We start from the raw sequence: 24,028 nt of genomic DNA on the forward strand, positions 1-24,028 counted from the left end.
GGATTTAAACTATCTCCTCTTCTTTTCTAGTCATAGATGAATCGTGTCCAACTCTTTTCGAAGAATTAACTGACTTCTATTTTTGAGACGTCAGAAGTACTTGGCTTTAGATGTGGGAACCATGCCGGTCCCGCGTCTTCTATCGGGACTGTTCTTGAATCATCAGGATACAAGTTTCAATACGGATATTATTTTCTTTTGTTTGATGAATTTGTTTTTATATAGTCCCGCAGCCAGCAGCAAGTCAAAAGTAAAGCAAAAGCCTCACAGCTTCCGTAATCTCTCAGCAACTTGGATAGGCTGACCCATCTCCAAGCTTCCTCCCATCTTCAACCTCTCTGCTCTCTTCCCTGTCTCAGCCCTAAGCTAGGATTATCTTCATGAACTTAAAACTTCTTGGCATAATCGCTGTACAGTTAAGTTAATCTTTCTGAGTTTAATTTCCGCATGCATGCTAGCTAATTCCTATATTAGTTATTTTAAAATTATTTTATATTAGGTGATGGTTATATGAAGATGAAGATCATGTGTGTTGTTGACAGAAGATAGAGAGCACAACTGAACATGTCCGTTTATATAAATATATGAATATATGATCAAAGCTAGGGTTAGTTAATTTGGGCATGAGCAGCTTTGTACTCTCTTCTCTTCTGTCAACACGATTCCCTGCTCATAAGGCTCCTACGTCCTCTTCTCTATGTATGAACGGTTTGTGCAACACGGTTAATTGGTAAGCCCCTCTCATGAAACCCCATTTCATAATTTTCTTTTCTACATTGATTTGGCAGAATTACAAGCTAATTTAATTAATCCTCGTCTTCAGAAAGCAATTTTAATTTGCTGAGATGGGATTAATTCTATTTTTTTTTTCTTAATTAAATTCAAACTAGGTCTAATGAGAGGTAGGCCGTGTAGATAGATTTGACTATGAGATTTTTTAACAAAGAAGTTTTCAAATGTAACTCGAGATCTAGATGTGCTGTGTTATGGAGAGTACCTTCGAATTAATTCTCGACTTTCATGATAACTCACATGAAAATTTGATGGTCTCTTTTTAGTACTATAGTTATCTGACCTCTCATGGAAAGAGGTGTGACATATTTTACTTATATGCATAGTACTTATGGACATACAGTAGTTGTATAGTTAGAGCTCGGAACTCTCATGTTTCAAGTTTCAGTTTCTAAACTTGAGAAGGTGTGAGTCGCCAAGTATGGAATGAGAGAGGATTATCTCTTCATGTTTTATCGCTCTGCATAAGGAGTAACCTTATGCAGGAATAGAAAAAAAATATGAGATAGCAATAAACTATCTTTTATTATATAGCAAAGGCATAACAGACCTCTAATGGACCATAAAAAATGATATTATGTTCTACCTAGGACGGGGTGGAAAGGGTCGAGTATGAAATTTGATATGGCTCATGACTTTACATTCCTTCATGTAATCTAGCTAATCTTAGGGATGGCAAAACAGGTCGGAATTCGATAGGACCTATCCGTGACCCGTCCATTTAAATCGGGTTTGGATTTAGTTGAAGGTGACTTATTTATAAATGGGTTAATCCGAACCCAACCCGTTTAATAAACAGGTTAGACGGGCTTGTGTTAAGTATCCGCTGGGTGACCCGCCTGATTTGAGAGATATATATATATATATATATATATATATATATATATATATATATATATATAATATTAAAAAAATATTAATTCAAGAAATGTACTACTTTTTACATTTTATATATATTTTTTTGTTAAGATATTAATAAATAAAATAAAAGAGTATTTTTTTGAATAAAAAATATGTCACTTTATATGAAATGTTTTTAAAAAATTAAAAATAAATAAATTATATTTTTATAGGGGTTCTTAAAGGATACCTGTTTATTAACGGGTTGGTATAGGTTTATACGTTAGTTACCCATTAATAAATGGGTAAACCCAAATTTGAACCTATTTTACCCCTATCTGATTACGATCCGTCCAAATCTAACGAGCGAACCCATTTTGCCACCCCTAGCTAATCTTCGAAAGAGGTAAAAAAAAAGGGGGGGGTAATATGGTATTAGAGATAGTTGTGCTACCTCATCCAGGCTAGAAGACAGTGAAAAGGAGTATGGAATTAGAAATGAACTATCCTCTGTCGAATCTTCCAAGCTCTGCATAATGTATATAGGCATCCATGCATATCTATTGCATGCTCTTGCTATTTTTTTTTTTCTGATAAGAGTTAAGATCTATTAAATTATGTAGCAAGAAACTGGCTAATCAGCCTGCAACGATTAAATTATACAAGGAACAAATGATACAACTGCAATTATCCCGCAGAGGCTGGATTACATCTTGCTTTGTCCATATAAATAATGACTGTAATTCTCGTAATAAAAAGTTTTTAAACCTTTTTTGGAGCTCCGGCCACCAGTAGAAAGAGAGTTAAGGCCCAACAGTCTTGAATGCTTTGTAGGATGGACTTGATTCGTCGCAGCCTACTAGAGTAAGGAAGGAATTTGAGGTTCTTGACTCTATAATTATCTTTATACGAGTCTTAGATTTGGTCCTTGTGGGCAAGCTTTTCTTTTCTTTCCTTTTGAATTCTTTGTGAGATATATCTGAAAGACATTTTCAATTAATTAACATATAAAGTGTGGGCCTTTGTTTCCAATATTGTTGGTATATCCTTTCATTTTGAAAATATATATATATCGGAAACATTAGAGTATTGGCTAATGAATATTGAAAGATGTTGGAGATGTGGCTCATATTTGAGTGGAACGCATGCATCGGGAAAAGCATAGTAATGCAAAGAACAAGGAAGCTAGTTGCATAATCAAGCTGTCGACGGTACAAGAGACGGTTTCTTCTGGGTATCAAACCGTCGACGATTTCGTTCGGTGCAAGTTACGGTGAATCGGAGATCAGTAGATTGGGAGGTTTTGGAGTATTTTCCATTGGGGATTACTGCAGGAGTGATTTAGATAGGTTCTAAGACTTCTATATGCATAGAGTTCGTATATATACTATATTTTGTAACCCTTGATGTAAGCTTTGTAAACTTCACATTGTGATAGTGAAAATTCAGTCAGCTCCCGTGGACGTAGGCACATTGCCGAACCACGTAAATCTTGTTTCTTTGATTATTACTTTCATTTATTCTCTTTGTGAGTGATTGCTTGTTTCCGTATATTCATCATTGACTGCTTGCATTACTTGTTCCGGATTCAATTGTGTGTTTCTGCTGCGCATTCGCATCAATAAAAGATATTTGGTTATATTATAAATTTTGGGGGCAAAAATTTCTTGTATTTTTGTAAGTAAAAAATTGTGGTGATGATATTTTGCAAGAAAATCTTGTAAAGAAAAAATCTCATGATTTATCTGTCTTGCCGTATTGGAAACATTAATTATAATGAAAGACTTCTCTAGGGTTTCTTGAGTAGAAAATTTGATTTCTAAAGTGTTTAAAGGTTATTTCCCAACCTATATATAGATAGGAGAAGGTTCAAAAGGTAAGTTAGATTATTCTATGTGCTAAAGGTGGATGAAGTCTTCATACTTTTATCTATCTTTTCTCTTTTCATGATTTTTAAAATTTTCCAGTGAGCAATTGATTTTTCAATAATGGTTATAGAAATTGAGTTCTTTTCTTTTTTGTGTTTGAGGTTCAAGCATCAAATAATTATTAGTGTTATTTGGATTGAGAATTAAGAATCTCTAACATTCTAACATGGTGATTGAAATAAAACATCTTTCGAATAAATGATACATACATCGGTAGCGATTCTTATTCATTGTTAAAAGTTTGAGATAAGTTTGTGAGGAAAAGTCATGGGCCAAATTATAGTAGAACCACGCTATACAACCTCTTTCTTTTTTGATCGTCGTACTTTCTTATATGATTAATTTTGTGTGTCAAAACGCTTTTGGATTGTACATAGAGGGAATACATTCATTTTCTTATACTTATATTTGTTCCAATATCCTAGAGGGTCGACCCCACGTAACGGGCGGGATCGAAATTCAAGATTACTTCGATTCCGCAGACTTTATATTATATGTTCTGGAGTGTGGTGAGACATATTTGATTGAGAAATGGGTTACTTAAAAAACAATGGAGTTGCCACTTACCTATTCATTTTAGTTGCGATTAGAACATCTATTTAACATACGATTAATTCATTGGTCACCTAAATCCAAGAAAGTCAATAGTCAATGGTTTGCGTCATTAGGTTTGGATTCGAGAGTATGTTTGTTGCAACATTCCAAAGAAAGGCTCGAAATGTGGAGAGATGATAATAATATTGATGGTTCGATGGAGTCGCCACTAACTTGTTATTTCTTATATTCAATTAGTTCACCTAATTATTACTCATTAATTGATTTCTAGACTAATCCTAAGGTTAAGGGACTAGTAGTCTCACTTTGCTTTGATGAAAACTTGGAGTGAGAGTACAATTAAGTGAGCGAAATGTATTAGCATCCCTCGCACACATTCTATGGACGGTATTTAATTAACTATTAATTAGTTCAAATCAGAAAATAATAAATAATTTTGACACCATTTACTTGTTTAAAATAGTTTTTTTTTTTTTTTACCCTTTTTCTAATTTGTAAATTTGTATAAGAAAGTCAAAAAAAATTATCATTTTATAATTTTTTTATTTCTTATACAATTTTTAAAAAAATGAAAAACAGATATGACTTTATAATTATATGAAAATCTAAAAATAAAAAATGAAAGTTATTTTTCACAACTAAACAAATCCTATTTTTCTATCTTTCTAAGACAAATATTGAAAACAAAAAATAAACTAAATTTTCATAACAATTCAAAAAATAAATAAAAAATAAAAAAATTATTTTCCAAAATTAAATAACCCTTATCCTATATTTGGAGAGGTCTTGAATTTGAAGTTATATTAAATTTAGATAAGATATAATATAAAATTATTTTAAAATTTGTTCAGACTACCTAAATTTAAATCCAAAATTCATGTTCCCAAACGCATCATAGATTTTGTTTAAGGGTAAACTTGAATGTGAACAATACATTTCCTATTTTTTCAATATTTGCATTCTAAGCATTGAATGATTTTTATTTTTCTTTTAGCCCCCCAAAAAAGGTGGAATTCCTATTCATCATCCAAAGCTCTGAAGTCTGAAGACCAAGCCCTTCTCTTCCACACCTCTCAATTTCTCTTCACAAATCTACCCTGCATAAAGTAAGGAGAGAAATTGAAATTAAAAAAAAATATGAATAGGTTTATAAGCTGAAAAAATTAACAAATTAAAATTTTAGTATTTTATTTTCCTTTTTTTCATAAATTATAATAATATATTTTTTGAAATAAAGCACGCTAATCTCTCTTGAGATTCGACAAAACACATGAATCTTGTTTGGTTTAAAAAAAAAAAAAACGACACAAACATCTCCTCGAGTCCTAAAATTTCCACACATCTCTTTTGACATTTGATTTTTAGTACTTGTGTTTTTAGTTGCTAAATACGAGAGGAAAGATATTTTTCAGAAAAGGTTTGTGGAGTTTTGAAATTCACAAGATGTCTGCGTCTTTATGCCAAAACTTACGAGAGGTTCGTACAATTTTTGAAACCTCAAAAGGGTCGGTTTGTGTTTTTGTTCTCTTGAGCTCGGGGAAGATGAGTGTCTGGTACCCTATATTTTAAGATTTTATTAGATTAAAGATTTTCTATATTAAAAAAAAAACTAAAAGAGAGAAATCAAATTTTCACTTTTTTATATCAAATACTATTAAAAAGGAAAGTTAGTTCAAATATGCCTATTAAAAAAAAACCCAAAAAATAATGTCATGCAAAGTTATCATTTTTTTATTAAATATGAAAAAATAATTTTTTTTTTATATTTTCCTTTTCTTGGGCACTATTTGAACATGAAATATGTTAAATAAAATAAATTAATATATGACAAAATCTATTTATGACAAATGTGAAAATAATAATTAAATAAATGGTAAACCAATATTAAATTTGCAAATTAGTAACAATTGGTTTTTCTTAATTTTTTATCAAATTAGAACAATTTTTTATCTTTAGTAATATTGAGGCTTAGATAAAATAAAATTACTAAGCATTTTATTTTTTCAAATTTCTAAACAGACCTAATTCAATTTTTAACATACTCAACAACAAAGTAGAATAAGTCGTTTTATTTTTACATGTTCGGTGTAATTACTAATCACTCTTTGCATTCTAATGATCAAACATTGTATAATGCTCTATTTGGAATTTGGAAAATATCAGAAAAAGAAAAAAGAAATATCAAAGAATTGTAAATGGATGAACAATATTTTGATTTTACAAATCATAAATATTTGATTTTTTTTTAAATTTTAATCATATTAAAATAAATTTTTATTTTCAATAGTATTTCATATAAAAGAAAAAAAAAATGAGTTTCCTTCTTATTTTCTTATAAGAAACAAAGATAGGATCAAAATAAAGAAAATGTACCTTCATGCGAGGGCGTTTTTCGGCATTTAGTTTTCGGACTTCGTATCGAATGCGTTTCGAGAAAAGCCTATTTTGCCTCTTTTCTTTGTATCTAAGGACACTGGCTTCCCTCTGCTCCATCATCTTCATCTTCATCTTCCAACCCTCTCCTCCTTTCCTCTTCTTCCCTTCCTCCTCCATGCCATCCCCCTTTTCCGGCACCCTCCACCCTTCTGCCGCCACCTGCCAATGCCGAAACCAAGCCCTTTCAGTTTTTAGGTTTAGTTTCAAAATTACTATTTGAAAATTTTATAATATATGGAATAAGGTAGATTAATTTTGTTTAATTTGCAGTGGTTTGAACCAATTTAATTGGGAAAAACATTTTTTTTATTTTTCAATCCTCAGTTAAAAAATTACAAAAAAAAAATAGCTTTTTATTTTTTAAGATTCTTATTAAAACACTAAAAATAAAGAGTTTGTTTTAAAAAGCAAAATAATTTTTCATTTTCTATTTTTTGATTTTACAATAATTTTAAAAAACAACTTAAATTTTATATAAAATAATGTTTGGAATTATGAATTTCGGAACTGAAATTGCATACAGGGATGAACAAACAAAAACTATTTATAAAAACAATTAATAACATTTAAAACTCACTAATTATATAATATTTTAAAAATAATTACTCACAAAAATATTATAGAATGCACATTATCAAAACCTAACTAAAATTTGAACTCAATTAAAATAAATAAAATAGATGCACATCAAATGATATCATTAACCCGTTTTGCTACCTAGTTAATCACAAAAGTCTGAGGTACATAAGTTGGAAGCAACCAATAATTAAGACGGATGGACCAATCTATCTAATACTACACTAATTAATGAGTTGACTCACCACCATACTATATAAAGTTAAATCTAAGTTCCCAAATTAAAATTTTTAAATGTGAAATTAAATATTTAATTTAGCTAAATATGTTATGATTTGTGTTTTCGTTATTTATTTATTTATTTTGCGTGTTTAAATTTTTTTTTATCAGTGAAAGATTTTGTTGGAATAATTTCTACGATCAAAATATATTAATTTAGTATTAGATATATTTAAGGCAAATATATATATATATATATATATATATATATATATATATATATGAAGAGGTCTTACGTTGGCGGCATCACGGGGTGTGAGCGCATCCTGGACATCCGGCACCGTCTGTGGGCCGTCCGATTCCACATAAAGTGGGCCCTTATCAGACCAAGCGTTCATGATCTCATCATAATCAAGCTTCAACGACAGCCCTTGCGCCAGATCAGCAGTGCACCATGCACCCACGGAGCAGCTCGTCACTTCCTCCTCCCTCTTCTCCTCCACCACCTCCGAGAACCGGACCCACCTCTCCTCGCCGGCGTCGCTCCTCTCCTTGCTCCTCAGCGCCGTCCGCCACAGCGCGCTCTCGCAGTACTCCCCGCTGTCCTGCACCCCGCACCCGTACGACAGCGACGGCGACAGCTCCTCCGACGAAACACCATCGCCCCCTCCAAGCAGGCCGGCGAGGGTGGCGCCGCCATCGGCGCAGAAGAGGTCCGCCACGTTCTCGTCGTGGGCCTCGACGAGGTTCTCTGGGTGGAGCGGGAACAAGTTGAGCTGATTGCGCCGGCGGCGGTGACCGTGGCGGGTGATTTCTGAGGATTCCTGGGAGTTTTCCGGTGAGAGCTGGAGGCGGAGGCTGAGGAACTTGGGTTTTCGGGTCCGGGTTCTGGTCTTCCGGGCGGGTTTAACGGTGACGGAGCCGGTTCCCTTGTTGATCATAGAGCCGGTTTGGAGACCCGGAGTGTCTTTATTGCACATATTCTCTCTCTCACTGTTTGTTTGGAGAGAAAATGGGAGAAAAAATGAGGAGTGTTTGGGGGGTAAGTCTTGACGTTCTTTTTGGGTTTTGGGTCATAGAACAGGTAGGGGGGATGACTGTGAGGGTTTTAGGATGACACGTGGAGGAAGGGAATTGGATGAGGGTGGAGATTGTGTTCTCTATCCAGATTACGTTGTGGATTGGTGGGGCGTTTGTGTTTGGGCACGTTGTATTTATGTTAGTCACATGATGTAACTAGCTAGTACTATGGCTACCTCTTTCAATTCAATTTTCTTGCTTTTGAATTTGTCAAAGGTCAAAAAAAATTTACTTACATTCTTAAGCCCCTGCAATTCTTAAGTGGCAATTATTTGAATTTGAAATTTTTATATTATATATTTTCCGATTTGATGTTTGTGAAAACATATAAAGAAATATGGGACATAAAATATGTTATGTTCATTGAATGGTTCATTTGAAATTTTTTTAAAAAGACGGAGTATATTAACCCTGGGAAATGGGTGTGCTGATTTTCCTCATTTTCTTAACTTATGATTTGTAATAAACTCTCATCATTATTCTCAATAAGACACGTAATAAATATAATATCGTAAAATTCACAATAAAATACATAATAAATATAACTCCGTAAAAATCTCAACATACTTAATTATGTAATAAAATAAATTAAACTCATGTCACACGATTTTACGTGTTATTTATAATTCAATAAATTATCGGAGAAAATATATAATAATATACTCATGTATATTTTATTAAAAATGCGGGTATGATCATTTTCACATATTTAATCTAACTCAAACATATTTAAATCTCTGTAGTTTAATTTAGCTCTGACATATGGATATAATTAAAATAAAAATAATCAATTTAAATCAGTCATATTTTAAAATAAAATCTGACATAATCAAACTCACTTACCCTAACCCTTAAGTGGTGCCTACGGTGTGCAGATTATGAAATTTTTCTGGTTAAATTGTTGAAGAGCGGAGTTGGGACTCGGGAATGATGTCCGTTCTTCAATTTGGCCGAGAAATGGAAAAGAGAGAGAGAGAGAGAGAGAGATGAAAGAGAGAGAACTTGAAATTGTTTTGAATCTTCATGATACTTATGAAGATTCATATATATATATATATATATATATATTATTATATTAATTAATTAATAATTATTATTAATTAATTAAAAAAAAAATTTACACTTTCATGCATATTAATTTTTAGGTCATTACACAATTTATGTTTGACAAAACCATTTTTATTTTTTAAGTTTGTTTGCGAAAAGATTCCTTCCTATGTGTCCAGGCAATACAAATAGTTCATTTATTTGAAAGATACCTTTCAGTTTAAATTTTGTCTATGCAAAAATATTTTTATGGACCTAATCTATAATACTATATTGGACAAAGATAGACTATATTTTAAATTTTTTTATGCAAACACAATTCTATGTTGTGTTCAGTGTATACAGATGATATCTATAAGTGGTTTTGATTCATAGAATTAGGGACAATAATTGAATTCAAATATGAAACTTTTATTCTTGTTTTGTCATTTTGCTACATAAATAAGGAAGAAATACCAATTCTCTATCTCACTTAATAGAATTGTGATTCTGTCTCTCACATGCTAGAATCAACATTTCATTTCATTTATATATATATAGGTAAAGATCATGACAACTCTTAATGAACAACATAATTTTAAACACAGTCATTTTCAACAAATAGGTCAAAAACATCGGTTACTTCTCGCATGAATATATCAATTTTAAATTTCATATTTGTCTCTTACTCTTAAAGTAATATATTTTTTCCATATAGAAAAATATATATTTTCTATTTTTCAATTCTCTTATGTATATATATATATATACCCTTATATCTCTTGTAAGAGTATGTATCAATAAAGCTTTATCTTTCTACTCTAAATTTAACATGGTATCAGAGCTTAGGGTTCATTAACCCAATTTTCTTTTGCGGCCGCCCGTCGGTTTTTTTTTTTTGGTTAATTTTCAAGCCGCTCTCCCGTGGCTCTTCTTCTCCAGCGTTCATCTTTCTCGGCTCATCTCTTGGTTCGCAGCTCAGTATCGTAGTCTCTCAGTTTTTAGTTTTCCGTCGCCGTCTTCGCCGATCGCTCTATCAGTTCGTTGACAGTGCTCGACCGTGTCAGTTCTCTCATCACTGCATCTCTCTCAGATCTCTCAGTCTCCGGTGTTCATCTCCGACGTCCATCATCGTCACCTCTCTCAGTTCTCCGACAATTCATCGCCCGCCGACTCTCTCGTCTCACTCCCAGTGCTCGCAGCATCTCTCGGTTGCCTCTCTCCGGCGTCTCTCTACTGCACTTTTCGGCACTCTGCTCCGACTCTCTCTTGCCGTCAACCTCTCCGGCCCCCTCTTCTCTGTTGTCGTCTGCAGCAATTCCGGCATCTCTCCTTTTGGGTTTAGAAAAGTTTCTGGGGTCTTCTTCTTTGGGTTCATGCGCCGCAGGAGTCTACTGTAGGAGGTTCGAATGGAGCTTCTCAGTTGGAGCACGAAGCACCGAACACAGCAGCACACCAGGTGTCTGGCGTTTGTTCGTTTTCCCCGGCATTCGTTCGTTTTTTTTGGCGTTCAAATCTTTGTTTTCAGGTTGTTTCTCATTTCGTCTTCTCCGGCAGACTCCCATCTCTCTTAGTCTCAATCTCTAGCGTTCGTTCAACATTCTCTGGTCCTCTCTGTTTTTTTGGCTGACTTGCAGTTCTCAGTCGTCTAGTGGTCCCTCTATTATTCATTGCTGGCATCGCAACACCCTGCAGAACTGAAAATATTATCTTACTTTGACGCAAAGGCAGTGCATTACAAAAGGACTTATTTCCGACCTGACTCTGTAGTTCACGCCGCTAGTTGATCCTCAGTTAAGAGCTCTCAATCTGCAGGCTGCGAGTATAATCCTTATCTCAGTTTCAGCTTGCCTTAGTGGCGCCGCTAGTTGATCCTCAGTTAAGAGCTCTCAATCGCAGGCTGCGAGTATAATCCTTATCTCAGTTTCAGCTTGCCTTAGTGGTCTCAACCCTCTGAAGGCACCTTCGGCTTCTCTGATTAATTTCAAAGATTATCAAATCGAAGAATTATATTTTTTTGGTTGTTGCAACGATCAAATTTGACCAAATTCAGCGGCTTGATTCCTCTGAACTAATCTGACGTTATGGCGGCATTTGGTTTTTCGATGGTGGCAAATATGGTCACAGGTTCTTCAATCTCTTCTGAGATTATTATCCCTAGTCTCACCGGTGAACAATACCATCAACTCTTGGATCTTTTATTGCTCTTGAACATCAATTCTATTAATTTTGCTAGTAACCTTGCCTCTTGTCATTCTGTTTCTCTTTCTAATATTGAATGGATTGTTGATTCAAGTGTCTCCGATCACATGACTTCTAATTTGTCTTCTCTTGATAATATTCTACTTCTCAATCAATCATGCCCCATTAAGCTCCCAAATGGTGACAATGTTCTTGTAACTCATATGGGCATTATGCAATTTTCTCCTAATTTCTCTCTTCCTAATGTTCTTTATATGATTTCATTTTAATTTAACTTATTATCCATCAGCAAACTTACCACTGATCTCAATTGTATTACTATATTTTTTTCCCACTTTTTGTATTTTTTAGGACCTATCAACGAGGAGGCTGATTGGAATGTGTGAAGTACAGGATGGGCTTTACCACTATAAACCCCCCTCCGCCTCAGTTTTCCACTCTCAATATGTTTCTGACACTACTCTTTGGCATCAACGTCTCGGTCACCCTTCCATTTCATGTATTCCGAAAACCTTAAATATTTCTTCTCCTCATTCGCCTTGGGATGTTTGTGTTAAAGTAAAGCACACTTGTTTACCGTTTTCCTTGAATACACATAAAAGCACATTTTGTTTTAATTGAATTTATTGTGATATATGGGGTGGTTATCATACAGCTTCACTCTCTGGTGCATATTATTTTTTAACAATTGTGGATGACTACTCAAGTGCTACATGGCTCTATCTTATGCGCATGAAATATGATACTTTCAATTGCCTTAAAAATTTTTGCGCCGTGGTCAAAAATCATTTCAATTGCATTGTTAAGCATGTACACACTAATAATGGTCGAGAATTTCTATCCACCCCACTTCAAACCTTTTTCCATGATCAAGGCATTTTTCACGAGCGCACATGTGTGGATACACTTCAGCAAAATGGTGTTGCCGAGCGTAAACATCGTCACCTTCTTAATGTGGCTCGGTGTATACGTTTTCAAGCCAATCTTCCCATTTCTTTTTGGGACAAATGCATTCTCACAGCCACCTATTTAATTAATTGCACTCCTTCACCCAGCCTCACTCATAAGTCCCCTTATGAACTTCTTTTTCAGAAACCACCATTGTATACACACTTGCAAGTGTTTGGGTGCTTGTGTTATGCCCAAACCACTCGCCAATATCGTGATAAATTCTCTCCTCCTGCTCTTCGATGTGTTTTTTTGGCTTATCCTACTCATCATAAGGCTTATCGTGTAAACGATCTTGAAAACAAAAAAATTATCATCTCTTGTGATGTCACTTTTTAAGAAAATATCTTTCCCTATCATCTCATACCTTCAACTCTTACATCTTCTCTCATCATTCCCCTTCCTATTCCTGATATACACCCTTTCCTACACACCTACCCTAGCCCCCTACCTCTCTCCCCTCCTCCCTCAGTATCCTCCCCGACACCCTCACTGTAACGACCTGCTTAAATAACTGATTTACTTTTCTTTTCTTTTTTAAACACTGTAACAATCAACATACTCTGATACCACAACATTAACTTAAGCAGCGAGAAGCAAAATCATATAAACATAACCATAACCATTATATACAATACCAGAATTCTGAAATGTTTTCCAATATATACAAATATAACTGTATTCCCAAAATATCTGGTGAGGACTATACAAAAAAGCTCCCAAAAATGATACTCACTCTCTGACAGGGCACTACAGATGCCCCTCTATTTGCGAGCCTGATCTGCTCGCCTACCTGGATCACATGAAAAATGTTTCAACACTAGGATGAGCCAACGCTCAGTAAGAAGAAATATGCTATTACTAGTGTGTGGCAAATGAGCTACTATATATCCTGAAATTTGTTTCCATATAAACATGAATAATTGAATGTAAAAGTACAGTACAAATAATAAAATACACCACCTTTTTTCTCTATTGCTTAACAAACAGTATTATGGTTATAATTCAAAGTACTTCTAGTGTACATAAGTATGGTCCCTGTTTCACATGAAAAATGTTTCAACACTAGGATGATTCAACGCTCAGTAAGAAGAAATATGTTATTACTAGTGTGTGGAAAATGAGCTACTATATATCATGAAATTTGTTTCCATATAAGCATGAATAATTGAATGTAAAAGTGTAGTACAAATAATAAAATACACCACCCCTTTTCTCTATTGCTTAATATAACAGTATTATGATTATAATTCAAAGTACTTCTAGTATACATAAATATGGTCCCTGTTTCTGTAAATCCGTACGTATGTAATAGTAACTGAAACTGTTCCCTGTGGCTATCTGTGTCATGACATGCCCCCTCATGACAAGGTTGTGCGGCCCGTAGGCTGGATTTACCCTGACTGGCCAACCAGGAATAAATCACTAAACTCCGTCAGTCGACCTGCCCACCTCAACCCATATCTGGATGGGGAGTCTAACCTCTTCAAGGGCCTAGGTGGTCGACCTTACCACGTATTATCTGAATAGGTGGCTGCACTCATAAAGTAACATAGTATCTATAGCAACGATACCATGCTCTGTAGCTGCAAGTCCAACAGGGTCTGATATCATATAATATATTTCTATACATATCTAACTGATTTACTATGATTTTGAAGTAATCGTAATAATCATGATGCTACATAACTGTACTGTAATTCATATGTCATAATACTGAGAACTGAATAATCATAACACTGAAACTGTATAATCATAATACTGATATTCGTGTAATCATGGTACTAAAATCTGTATAATCATGGTACTAAAATCCATAAAATCATAGTACTAAAATTCACATAATCATGGTACTGAAATTCATAAAATCATGAAACTAGAATTCGTAAAACATATACCCGTACCATATTCATATTCACAAGTCACACCATACATAAATACATAATTTTCATAATTAAATAAGTTGTATAGTATTTTAAGAAATACCTAGCATAGCATATTTCCCTTACCTGACTAATGAAAAGCCCCTATGGAATACTAGCCTAACACCCGCAGGGCCTCCTACAAAACACCCTGAAAACAACATATGCAGAACATAATATCAATATTTTTCTACCTACATTATTTCTTATAACTGTCATAAGGTCAAAAAAGGACTAAAAGGTCTTACCCTGAATTTGGGATGAAATCCAACTCTATTTTCCTGACAATCTGCTCCAACAGATGTGCAGAAAACTCCGTCAGGAGCGTCGTGGTAGCTTTGGATCGTCGATCCGATGACTGGCGGGGCCAGAAACAAGGAGAGAAGGGAGAGAGTGACATAAAGAAAGAGAGAGAGGAGAGAGAGAGAGAGAGAGAGCGGCGTGAGAAATGACAAATATCTTGGGTTTCTACTATTTATACTACTAGATTCGTCGACGAGACACGTCACTTCGTCAACGAATCCTTCAGTAAATTCGTTGACGAAGCCCTGTATTCGTCGACGAAATTCAAAGAAGCTCGAACCGTCTCTCGGTATTTTCTCATCGACGAAGCCCTATGTTTGTGGACAAAATCCTTTAGACCTTCGTCGACAAAACCATGTGTTCACCGACAAAGCTTGGCAATTCTCTAAAATTATAATTATTTAATATTATCTCCAAAATGTAATGTCGTCGACGAACGCTCCGAACTTCTTCTGTTTCTGTATCTATTTTCTCTCCCTTTTATTATTAAAATGTTATTATTCTTCGGGTCACTACATTCACCCCTGCCCCCTCCACCCACCTCTTCTCGGCCCAAACGAGCTGTCACACATCCCTCTTACTTGGCTAATTATATGTACCCTACTTTACCAAAGTCCTCCACGACTTCACAGGTTTCAAGATGTTCCTCAGGTACGATTCATTGTCTCTCATCTTTTTTACCTTATCATTGTTTCTCTTATCAACATTTGCCTTTTCTTTCTGTCATGTCCCAACATCCCGAACCCACCTCATACTCTCAGGCTGTGTTGCACCCACATTGGCGTGATGCCATGGCTTTTGAAATCCAAGCCTTAGAAACTAATCATACATGGGTCCTTCAACATCTTCCACTTGGTAAAAAACCAATTGGCTGTAAATGGGTGTTTAAAACAAAACTTCGGGCCGATGGATCCATAGAGCGACACAAAGCTCGCTTGGTGGCCAAGGGCTACACTCAAGTAGAAGGTTTGGATTATCATAACACTTTTGCTCCTATTGCTAAACTCGTTACTATTAGATGTGTTCTTGCAGTAACTGCAACTCAGAATTGGCATCTCCTTCAATTGTACGTCAACAACGCCTTTCTCCGTGGTGACCTCGATGAGGAGGTCTATATGCTCCCTCCACGGGGTTATTGCAAATAGGGGAGACTTGTGTTTGTCATCTTCAAAAATCCCTTTATGGTCTTAAGCAAGCCTCTCGCAATTAGTTCTCTAAATTATCTTTTGTTTTACTTGCTGCGGATTTCACTCAATCTCAGGCCGACCATTCTCTTTTCACCTGTTCTTGGGGTCAGTCTTTTACTCTCATACTTGTTTATGTTGATGACATTCTTATCGTAGGCAATGATCTCTCCGATATTAGCACTTTCAAAGTTATGCTTGCTTAGAAATTCAAACTAAAGGATCTTGACAAATTGAAATATTTCCTTGGCCTCGAAGTTGCTTGCTCTCCCACTGCATATTTCTTAATCAACGCAAATATGCTTTTGACATCCTCACTAATAGAGGTCATCTTGGTGCTTGTCTTGCCCACTTTCCCATGGAGCAAAATCTCAAGTTCAATAATAATGATGGTGATCTTCTCTCCGATCCAAGCTCGTTTTGGCGACTCATTGGAAATTTGATATATCTAACCATCACTTGTCTCGACATTGTGTTTCTGGTCAATATTCTCACTCAGTTTATGCACCAGCCTAGACGACCACATTATGATGTTGTTGTACGTGTTCTTCGTTACATTAAGACTTCTCCAGGACATGACTTGTTTTTTCCTACTACCAACACTCTTCAAGTCTCAGCCTATTTTAATTCGAATTGGGCTAGTTGTCCCCTCACTCACCGCTCCACCACTGGTTTTTTCATTCAGTTGGGCACTAGTCGATTTCTTGGCGCACTAGGAAACAAACTACCATGTTTCGCTCCTCTGCCGAAGCTGAGTACCGTGCACTTGCTTCCACTACATGTGAACTTACACGGCTCAAAACTCTTTTAAATGATCTTGGCGCACCGCATTCTCAGCCTATGCTCTTATATTGTGACAACCAAGTGGCTCTTCATATTGCCCACAATCCAATTTTCCATGAACGTACAAAACATATAGAAATCGATTGTCACATTGTTCGTGAGAAGTTACGAGATGACCTCTTTTTCACTAAGTATATTCCTACTCACAGTCAGCTTGCCGATATCTTTACCAAAACTTTGGATCATGACCATTTTCAAAATTTGTTACGCAAGTTAGGCATTACAGATCTCCATGTTCCAACTTGAGGGGGAGTCTTAAAGCAATATATCATTTCTATATTAAAAAATATACAGTTTCCATTTTTCAATTCTCTTATGTATATATATATATATACACACTTGTATCTCTTATAAGAGTATGCATCAATAAAGTTTTTAACTTTCTCCTCTAAATTTAACACTTATTGATCACGACTTGGCCGTTATGCAATACCATTTTTCTCGCTCTCATGGCCTTAAGTTACCCACTTTTTTTCATTAAAAGAAATCATTTAAGGGTCTAAAGTTGAAATTTAAGCGTATATAAATGGGAAATTAGAGAAATAAAAAACTATAATTTGCAATACTTGCAAATTTTATTGATGAAACGAGTCAAAATTAATGTTTAACACAAATATTAATTTGACTCACTCCACTCCATTTTTAACCCTAACCCTAACCCTAACCCTAACCCGACCCTAGTTACCAGGGGGTCAGATTTAAGTGTGGTTGGAGGAATGACCTAATTAGGGGTCCACGGATGTAACGCCTCATAAGCACTTTTCCTACGCAAGTTGTTGGGATGGGGCCTTCCTGCTTTATATGGCCTTGTTTGGCAGAAAATAATTAATTTGCAGGTAGGGGGAGCACGAGAAAGTGAGAAGTGCTAAAGCGCTTTTTGCTGCCCTTTTCGGGGCTGCTTTCGTATAAAGCTGGCAGCTGACGTGGACAAAAGTCCAAATCTATAGGAGGGAATCTTCCCAACACTTTTCTATGATATTTTCTGTTTGTTGGGAGCACTCACTCGTAAGCTGCTTTTCAAAGGTCACCCCTTACATCATGCTTTTTGGATCTATAGACTGCAGAATATCCTTCTACACCTTGTTTGCCACATGAATTTTTTTCTTTAAAAAAAAAAGTATAAGTTTTTTTTTGTCAATTTATATAGAGATTAATTAATTAACTTTGTAAAAACACTTAGATAATTTTTTTTTCTTAGACAAATTCAACTAATTAACTAAAATTTTCGGTTAACAATAATCTCTAACCGAATTAACTGAATTATGTATTGTAACCGAACCATACCCGGGTAATTTGGTTAATCGAATTTGATCGAAATAATTTAAAATTAATTATAAAAACAAAATATGATTACGAATTTTAAAATTAATTCTAAAATTAATGTTTACCCTTTCTTTTAATTGTAAGAGGTAAATTAGGAGAATGAAATTGATTTAATAAATAAATTCAAAAAATTGAACTATTATATAATATAATTTATCAATTATATTTAATATTACTAATTTAAATTTAACTTTTAATTAATTAATAATTTGAGTAATTCAATTTACCGAATTAAAATTCTCCATACCCAAACCGAAAATCAAATACCCAAAATTATTCAAATTTATAGCTGAACCATGATAGTGATTAGGTTCAAGTTTTTTTATTAGATGTTTCAACAGGACAATATCCGGCATAATCTTTGCATTTAAGTATGGATTCTAATGGAAGACATTGCACAAACTCACCTCAAAGAGGGTCTTTAGCATTTTTATTTTTTTTTTCTTTCGTTTAAAAAGCTCATGGTATATGGGATGATGAATTTTAACAATAACACTAATGCTAGCTGGTCAATGTGAAATTAATTTCAGTAAAACTCGCACTTATAGATAAAAAGATACATAATCACATACAAAAAATGTACCACATATTTGCTAATATCAATATTTCTCCAAATTTTATTAAAATTTAAATGTCATATTTTCAACCTTATCATTTATTTTTTAGTTCAGAATACCTAATTTCCTTGTATAAATTGGGCAATAAATATAACAAAAAAGAAATAAAAATAAAACTAGAAATACCCAAATGTTAAATCACGCGTCATTTGTTTTGACTAAACGAGAATTAATCAAGCCAATCCCAAATTACTAATGAATTACTTTTGTTTGTTTTAACCCTTAAACCTTTTCCCTTCTTCCTCTCGATCAATTAAATTTTACAATAGTAATCACTGCAATTAACATAAATAATTATTTGAAAAACACAATTAAGATGAGAAACAATAAGTCTTAAGATCTTGGGTGCACATAGGCTTTTAATTTGAATAAAATTATTTGGAGAAAATGATGAGTACTATTTGAATTTGATGGTGATGATGATGATCAAGGAAGATAATAATATGATTGCTATGAATTTGATGATGATGGTGGGGCAACTTTGGTGGATTGATTTTCTTAATATTTTTTAATTTAATTAATTGTGTGTTTTTTTTTTAATAGATGCACAATAAAATTTTGGGTTGCTTCATATCATTGTAATAACAATAAAAATGAAAATTAATGTCCACTGTGACTTAATTTAATTTGGTTAATAAAGTTATTTTATAAATAAGTTGTCGCACATTAACCTAAAACAAGAAAATGTAAGGTATTTCGGTTATGGAAAATATTTTTTTTATTTTTCATAATTAGTTTTTCAAATATATATATATATATATATATATATTTCAGCTTATTACTTTAGTTTTCCAAATTTTCGTATTAAAAAATTGAAAGTAAAAGAGTTTATTAAGTCGTACATGATAATTTTATTTTTTAATTTTCTAAATTTTATAATAGTTACAAAAAAATTATTTATTTTTAATTTTTAAAAATTATATAATTTAATGCTTAAAATGTCGTCTAATTTAATCTCTTTCAAAGTGGATTCGCTAGTTCAAAGGCTCGAGGTTAATGCTGAGCAAGTTGATGGTAGACCTTTTGGATGATCAATTCGACAATCTATTAAAGGGGAGTTTACTTGATTTTGGATTTTTAACAATTCTGTTGATTGAGGGAACAATGGTGGATTTTTCGAAAGATTAATTTGATGATCTACGTGAAGTAGATTTGTTTAATCTTCAATTTGCTGTTGGGATTTACCAATTTTGGGTTCAAAAGAATGTATTTCAATCAAACTAAAGATAAATCTCTCGGGTGATGAAGTTAATAAATCGTCGAAAGATGAATTGGTAACTAATTTCCATGAGCATGAATTTGATCACGAGCCGTAGATGCTTGGAAGAAAGATTATTTGCCCCACATGGATTCTAATTATTTTTTAAATTAATTAATTAAATTCTAGGCATTATAAATTTTATATACATACATGGTATCCATAAGATTGCCTAAAATCTGTGAGATGCCCCATATGGATTTGTTGGGTACCAGCATCTCTGTTGCACCTGAGAAGCACCAGATAGTTCCCCACACCACAAATATAGAAAGTATATGCCATTTTACCGCAATCTTGGGCCTTTTCAGAAGAGAATGATGGCTGGGAATATGAAGCAGGCCCATTGTTTCAAGGTGTTGTACTCCAGGAAGCCCATTAGGGGGGTTCGGCCCGGCCCATATAGGTGAGCTTGGATTCAGGAATCCCAGGATTTTCATCCAGCTTATTCGTACAGCCAAAAAAAAGAAATTGCGACCATGTTTACTTGTGAAAATTAGTTTTATTTTTATTTTTGATTTTTAGTTATTTTTTATTTTTAAAACTTATATAGAAAATTTAAAAATATATTTACTATTTTAAATTGTTAAATAAATCTTGAAAATTAAAAAATAAGTTGGTGTTTTGTAATTATTTAAAAATTTGAAAATAGAAAACAATTTTTTTTTTTTTTTGACAAATGGGGGCATGGATTTCAGACTTTAGATGTGGATTTTGAGGAATTTAGACAAATTTTAATATAATTTTATATTATATTTTAGTTAAATCCAATACAAATCCAAATACAGAGACTATCCAAACAGGAGTTCTTGAGTTGCTTATAGTTCAAAAATTTTCATATGTAGGCTTAGTGCATCTGGACTGGGGTCTAAGGGGATCAGATTTATTGTAATATTTTTATCATGCTCACATTCGCTTGTACCATTCTGTTGAGGTGTATGAGTAGTGGTATTTTGTTTTGACTAAGTGAGAATTAATCTAGTCAATCCCAAATTACTTATGAATTGCTTTTTTTTTTTACATAGGAACTCTAACCACCAATGAGCCCTTCGGACCCCCTAGTACGGCACTAAACCTACGGATTAGCGTCCTCCACCCTCAGGTCTCGCTGATCAGGGTAAAATCCTTATGCGGATACGGCTTCTATGCATCAGTTAGACGTTCGGTCAATCCGACTTTCGGGACACATTTCTATTACCATCTACAATCTCCGCTAGCTTACAAAGAACTCTCATCATCCACGGTTCCCGCTGGCTCACAGAGTGAACTCTCACCATTCACGGTTCTCGTTGACTCACAGAGTAAACTCTCACAATACTGGCTCCGTAAGTATATCTACTTTGAATTGAATTTTCAATACTCTTTCTTACTTGCTAATGTGTTTCCACAATATTTCTCCCTTTTCCTCTCAATCGATTAAATTTTATAGCAGTCATTAGTGCGGTTAACAATAATAATTATTTTGAAAAAAAAAAAACACAATTAAGATGAGAAAAAAAGAAGTTAAATTATTTAGGAAAATGATGAGTGTTTGAATCATTAGGGACAAAAAATGTTTTAGTAGCTAAGTTGATTATTATGGGGCATTTATTGTAACAAATGATGATGATGGTGATGGGAAGATGATAATATGATTGTTAAGAGTTTGACGATGATGGACGATGATGGTGGGGCAACTTTGGTGGATTGATTTTCTTGATCATTTTTAATTTATTTAATTGTGCTTTTTTTTTTTTACAGATGCACAAGAAAATTTTGGGTTGCTTCATATCATTGTAATAACAATGAAAGTAAAAATTAAAAATGATATTAAAATGGGAAATAGAATTTTAAAAACTAAAAATTGACAACATATTAAAAATATTTATTTGGTGATTTTTGCTATTGTATTTTTTATTTTTTAGAAAAAATTATGGATATTTTTATTATAGTTTTATTTGAGTTTTATATAACATTTTTTATTTTATATTATCACTAAAAAAAGAATATCAACATTGATTTAATTTTAAAAAGAAGAAGATGAATTTTGGATAATAAAGTTATTTTTTAAATAAGTTGTCGCACATCAACCTAAAACAAGAAAATGTAAGGTATTTCATGTTGGGTTATTTCCTTCCATGTAGAGGAAAGCCCAAGTGGGCTTTATTAAAAGTCCAAAGTCCGGCCCATTTAGTGTGAAAACTTAAAGGAAGTTATAAAAAGAGAGGGGAGAAGGGAGGAGTCGTCACTTCTCAAAAGAAAAAGAAAAAAACGTGATTTTTCTCATGCTGCCCAGATTTCATCAAGACTCCGATCCTGCTTCGTCTGTGGTCCGATTGAGTTGAAATTTGGAAGAGAAGTTCACGACTCAAGGTGCTACAATCTAAAAGGTGGAGATCGGATTTTGAGCTCAAGAGTTGGGATTTTTGCCCATAAACAGTAATCGAATTTGGTATATTCTTTCTAATTCTCTTTATATTTGCCAAGAATAATGATATCTTGATGAGATATATTTGTAACCTCTAATTGCGATTAGAAAAGACTTTATGTACCAATTATTTGATTGATAATGGAGATTTCAACTGGATTAGATCCCGTGGTTTTTCTTCCTCACACTGGGAAAGTTTTTCACGTAAAAAAATGATTGTGTTCTTGTGGCTTGGTGTGATTAATTATTTTTCTTATTATTTTCAGCACGTATAAAAGTAGAGATACACTATATTTGCTTGCAAATAGGGAGAAAAATTATTCCGCTATGGTTGTTTGTTAATATCTCTCTCAACAAAGTGGTATAAGAGCCAAGTTGACAAATTGTCAGGTTGACAGTTTGATTTATGGAAGCGAATACGAGTAGAATGATTAATCTCAATGGTTCAAATTATCACATATGGAAAGGAAAAATGGAAGATCTTCTTTATATGGAAGATTATTACCTACCGGTATTTAGTGCTGAAAAGCCAGAAAAAAAGTCTGATGTGGAATGGACTTTGTTACATCGACAGGTGTGTGGGTATATTAGGCAATGGGTAGATGATAATGTTTTGAACCATATTAGTGGAGAAACAAATGAACCTTCTCTATGGAGTGAGCTTGAACAGTTATATGCTAGAAAGACTAGAAATAATAAGTTGTTTATAATTAAACAAATGATGACTTTGAGGTATCAGGACAAGACTCCTTTATCTGATCACCTGAATACATTCCAAGGAATTATTAATCAATTGAATAGAATGGGTATTAAGTTTGATGATGAGATACAAGAGTTATGGTTGCTTGGTTCATTACCGGACTCGTGGGAGACGCTCAGAATTTCATTGTCTAACTCCGCTCCAAAAGGTGCAATCACAATGGATTTGGTCAAGAGTTGTTTGCTAAATGAAGAGATGAGAAGAAAAACATAGGGATCCTCTTCACGGTCAGAGATCTTGGTTATAGAAAATAGGGGGAGAAGTAAGAGCAGATGTCCGAAGAATAGAGATAACAGCAGAAGCAAGTCCAACAAGTTTGCAAATATTGAGTGTCATCATTGCGGGAAAAAAGGACATATCAAGAAATATTGCAATCAATTGAAGAAAGAAAACAAGAACAAGAAAGAGAAGAGAACGAAAAATGGAGATGACAAAGATGATAATGATAGAGTTGCTACCACCACTCCTACAGAATCCCTCATTGTTTATGACGATGAGATGATAAATGTTGCATACCATGAGACCAGCTGGGTGATTGAGAGTGGTGCCTCCATTCATGCTACATCTCAAAAGGATTTCTTTACATCCTATAGATCTGGTGACTTTGGAACAGTAAAGATGGAAAATGATGGCTTAGTTAAAGTCATTAGAATTGGGGATGTGAATCTAAAGACAAAAATGTCACAACTTTCGTGTTGAACATTTTTGAAGATGAGAAGTTATTGATTAAGAAAATTGCTCATCAATGCAGTGGTATAAAAAATGAAACAAATTTGGAAAATCTTGTTTAGGGGTTTTTCATTCTAAAAATT

The 24,028-nt window shown here is 33.9% G+C and overlaps 1 protein-coding gene across 1 annotated transcript; it reads right to left on the reverse strand.

Annotated features, from left to right (window-relative positions):
• Window positions 1-4,993: 4,993 nt before the first annotated feature.
• Window positions 4,994-8,651, reverse strand: LOC131168015 (zinc finger protein CONSTANS-LIKE 6). The gene is made up of 3 exons (XM_058127158.1): window positions 7,643-8,651; window positions 6,489-6,710; window positions 4,994-5,212 (listed from the first exon to the last, which is right to left on the reverse strand). Exons 1-3 carry the CDS (start codon window positions 8,324-8,326, stop codon window positions 5,189-5,191), a joined length of 930 nt encoding a protein of 309 aa, XP_057983141.1. The 5' UTR covers window positions 8,327-8,651; the 3' UTR covers window positions 4,994-5,188.
• Window positions 8,652-24,028: the final 15,377 nt, after the last annotated feature.

The sequence above is a fragment of the Malania oleifera genome, chromosome 11, assembly GCF_029873635.1.
Source record: "Malania oleifera isolate guangnan ecotype guangnan chromosome 11, ASM2987363v1, whole genome shotgun sequence".
NCBI classification, from domain to species: Eukaryota; Viridiplantae; Streptophyta; class Magnoliopsida; order Santalales; family Ximeniaceae; genus Malania; species Malania oleifera.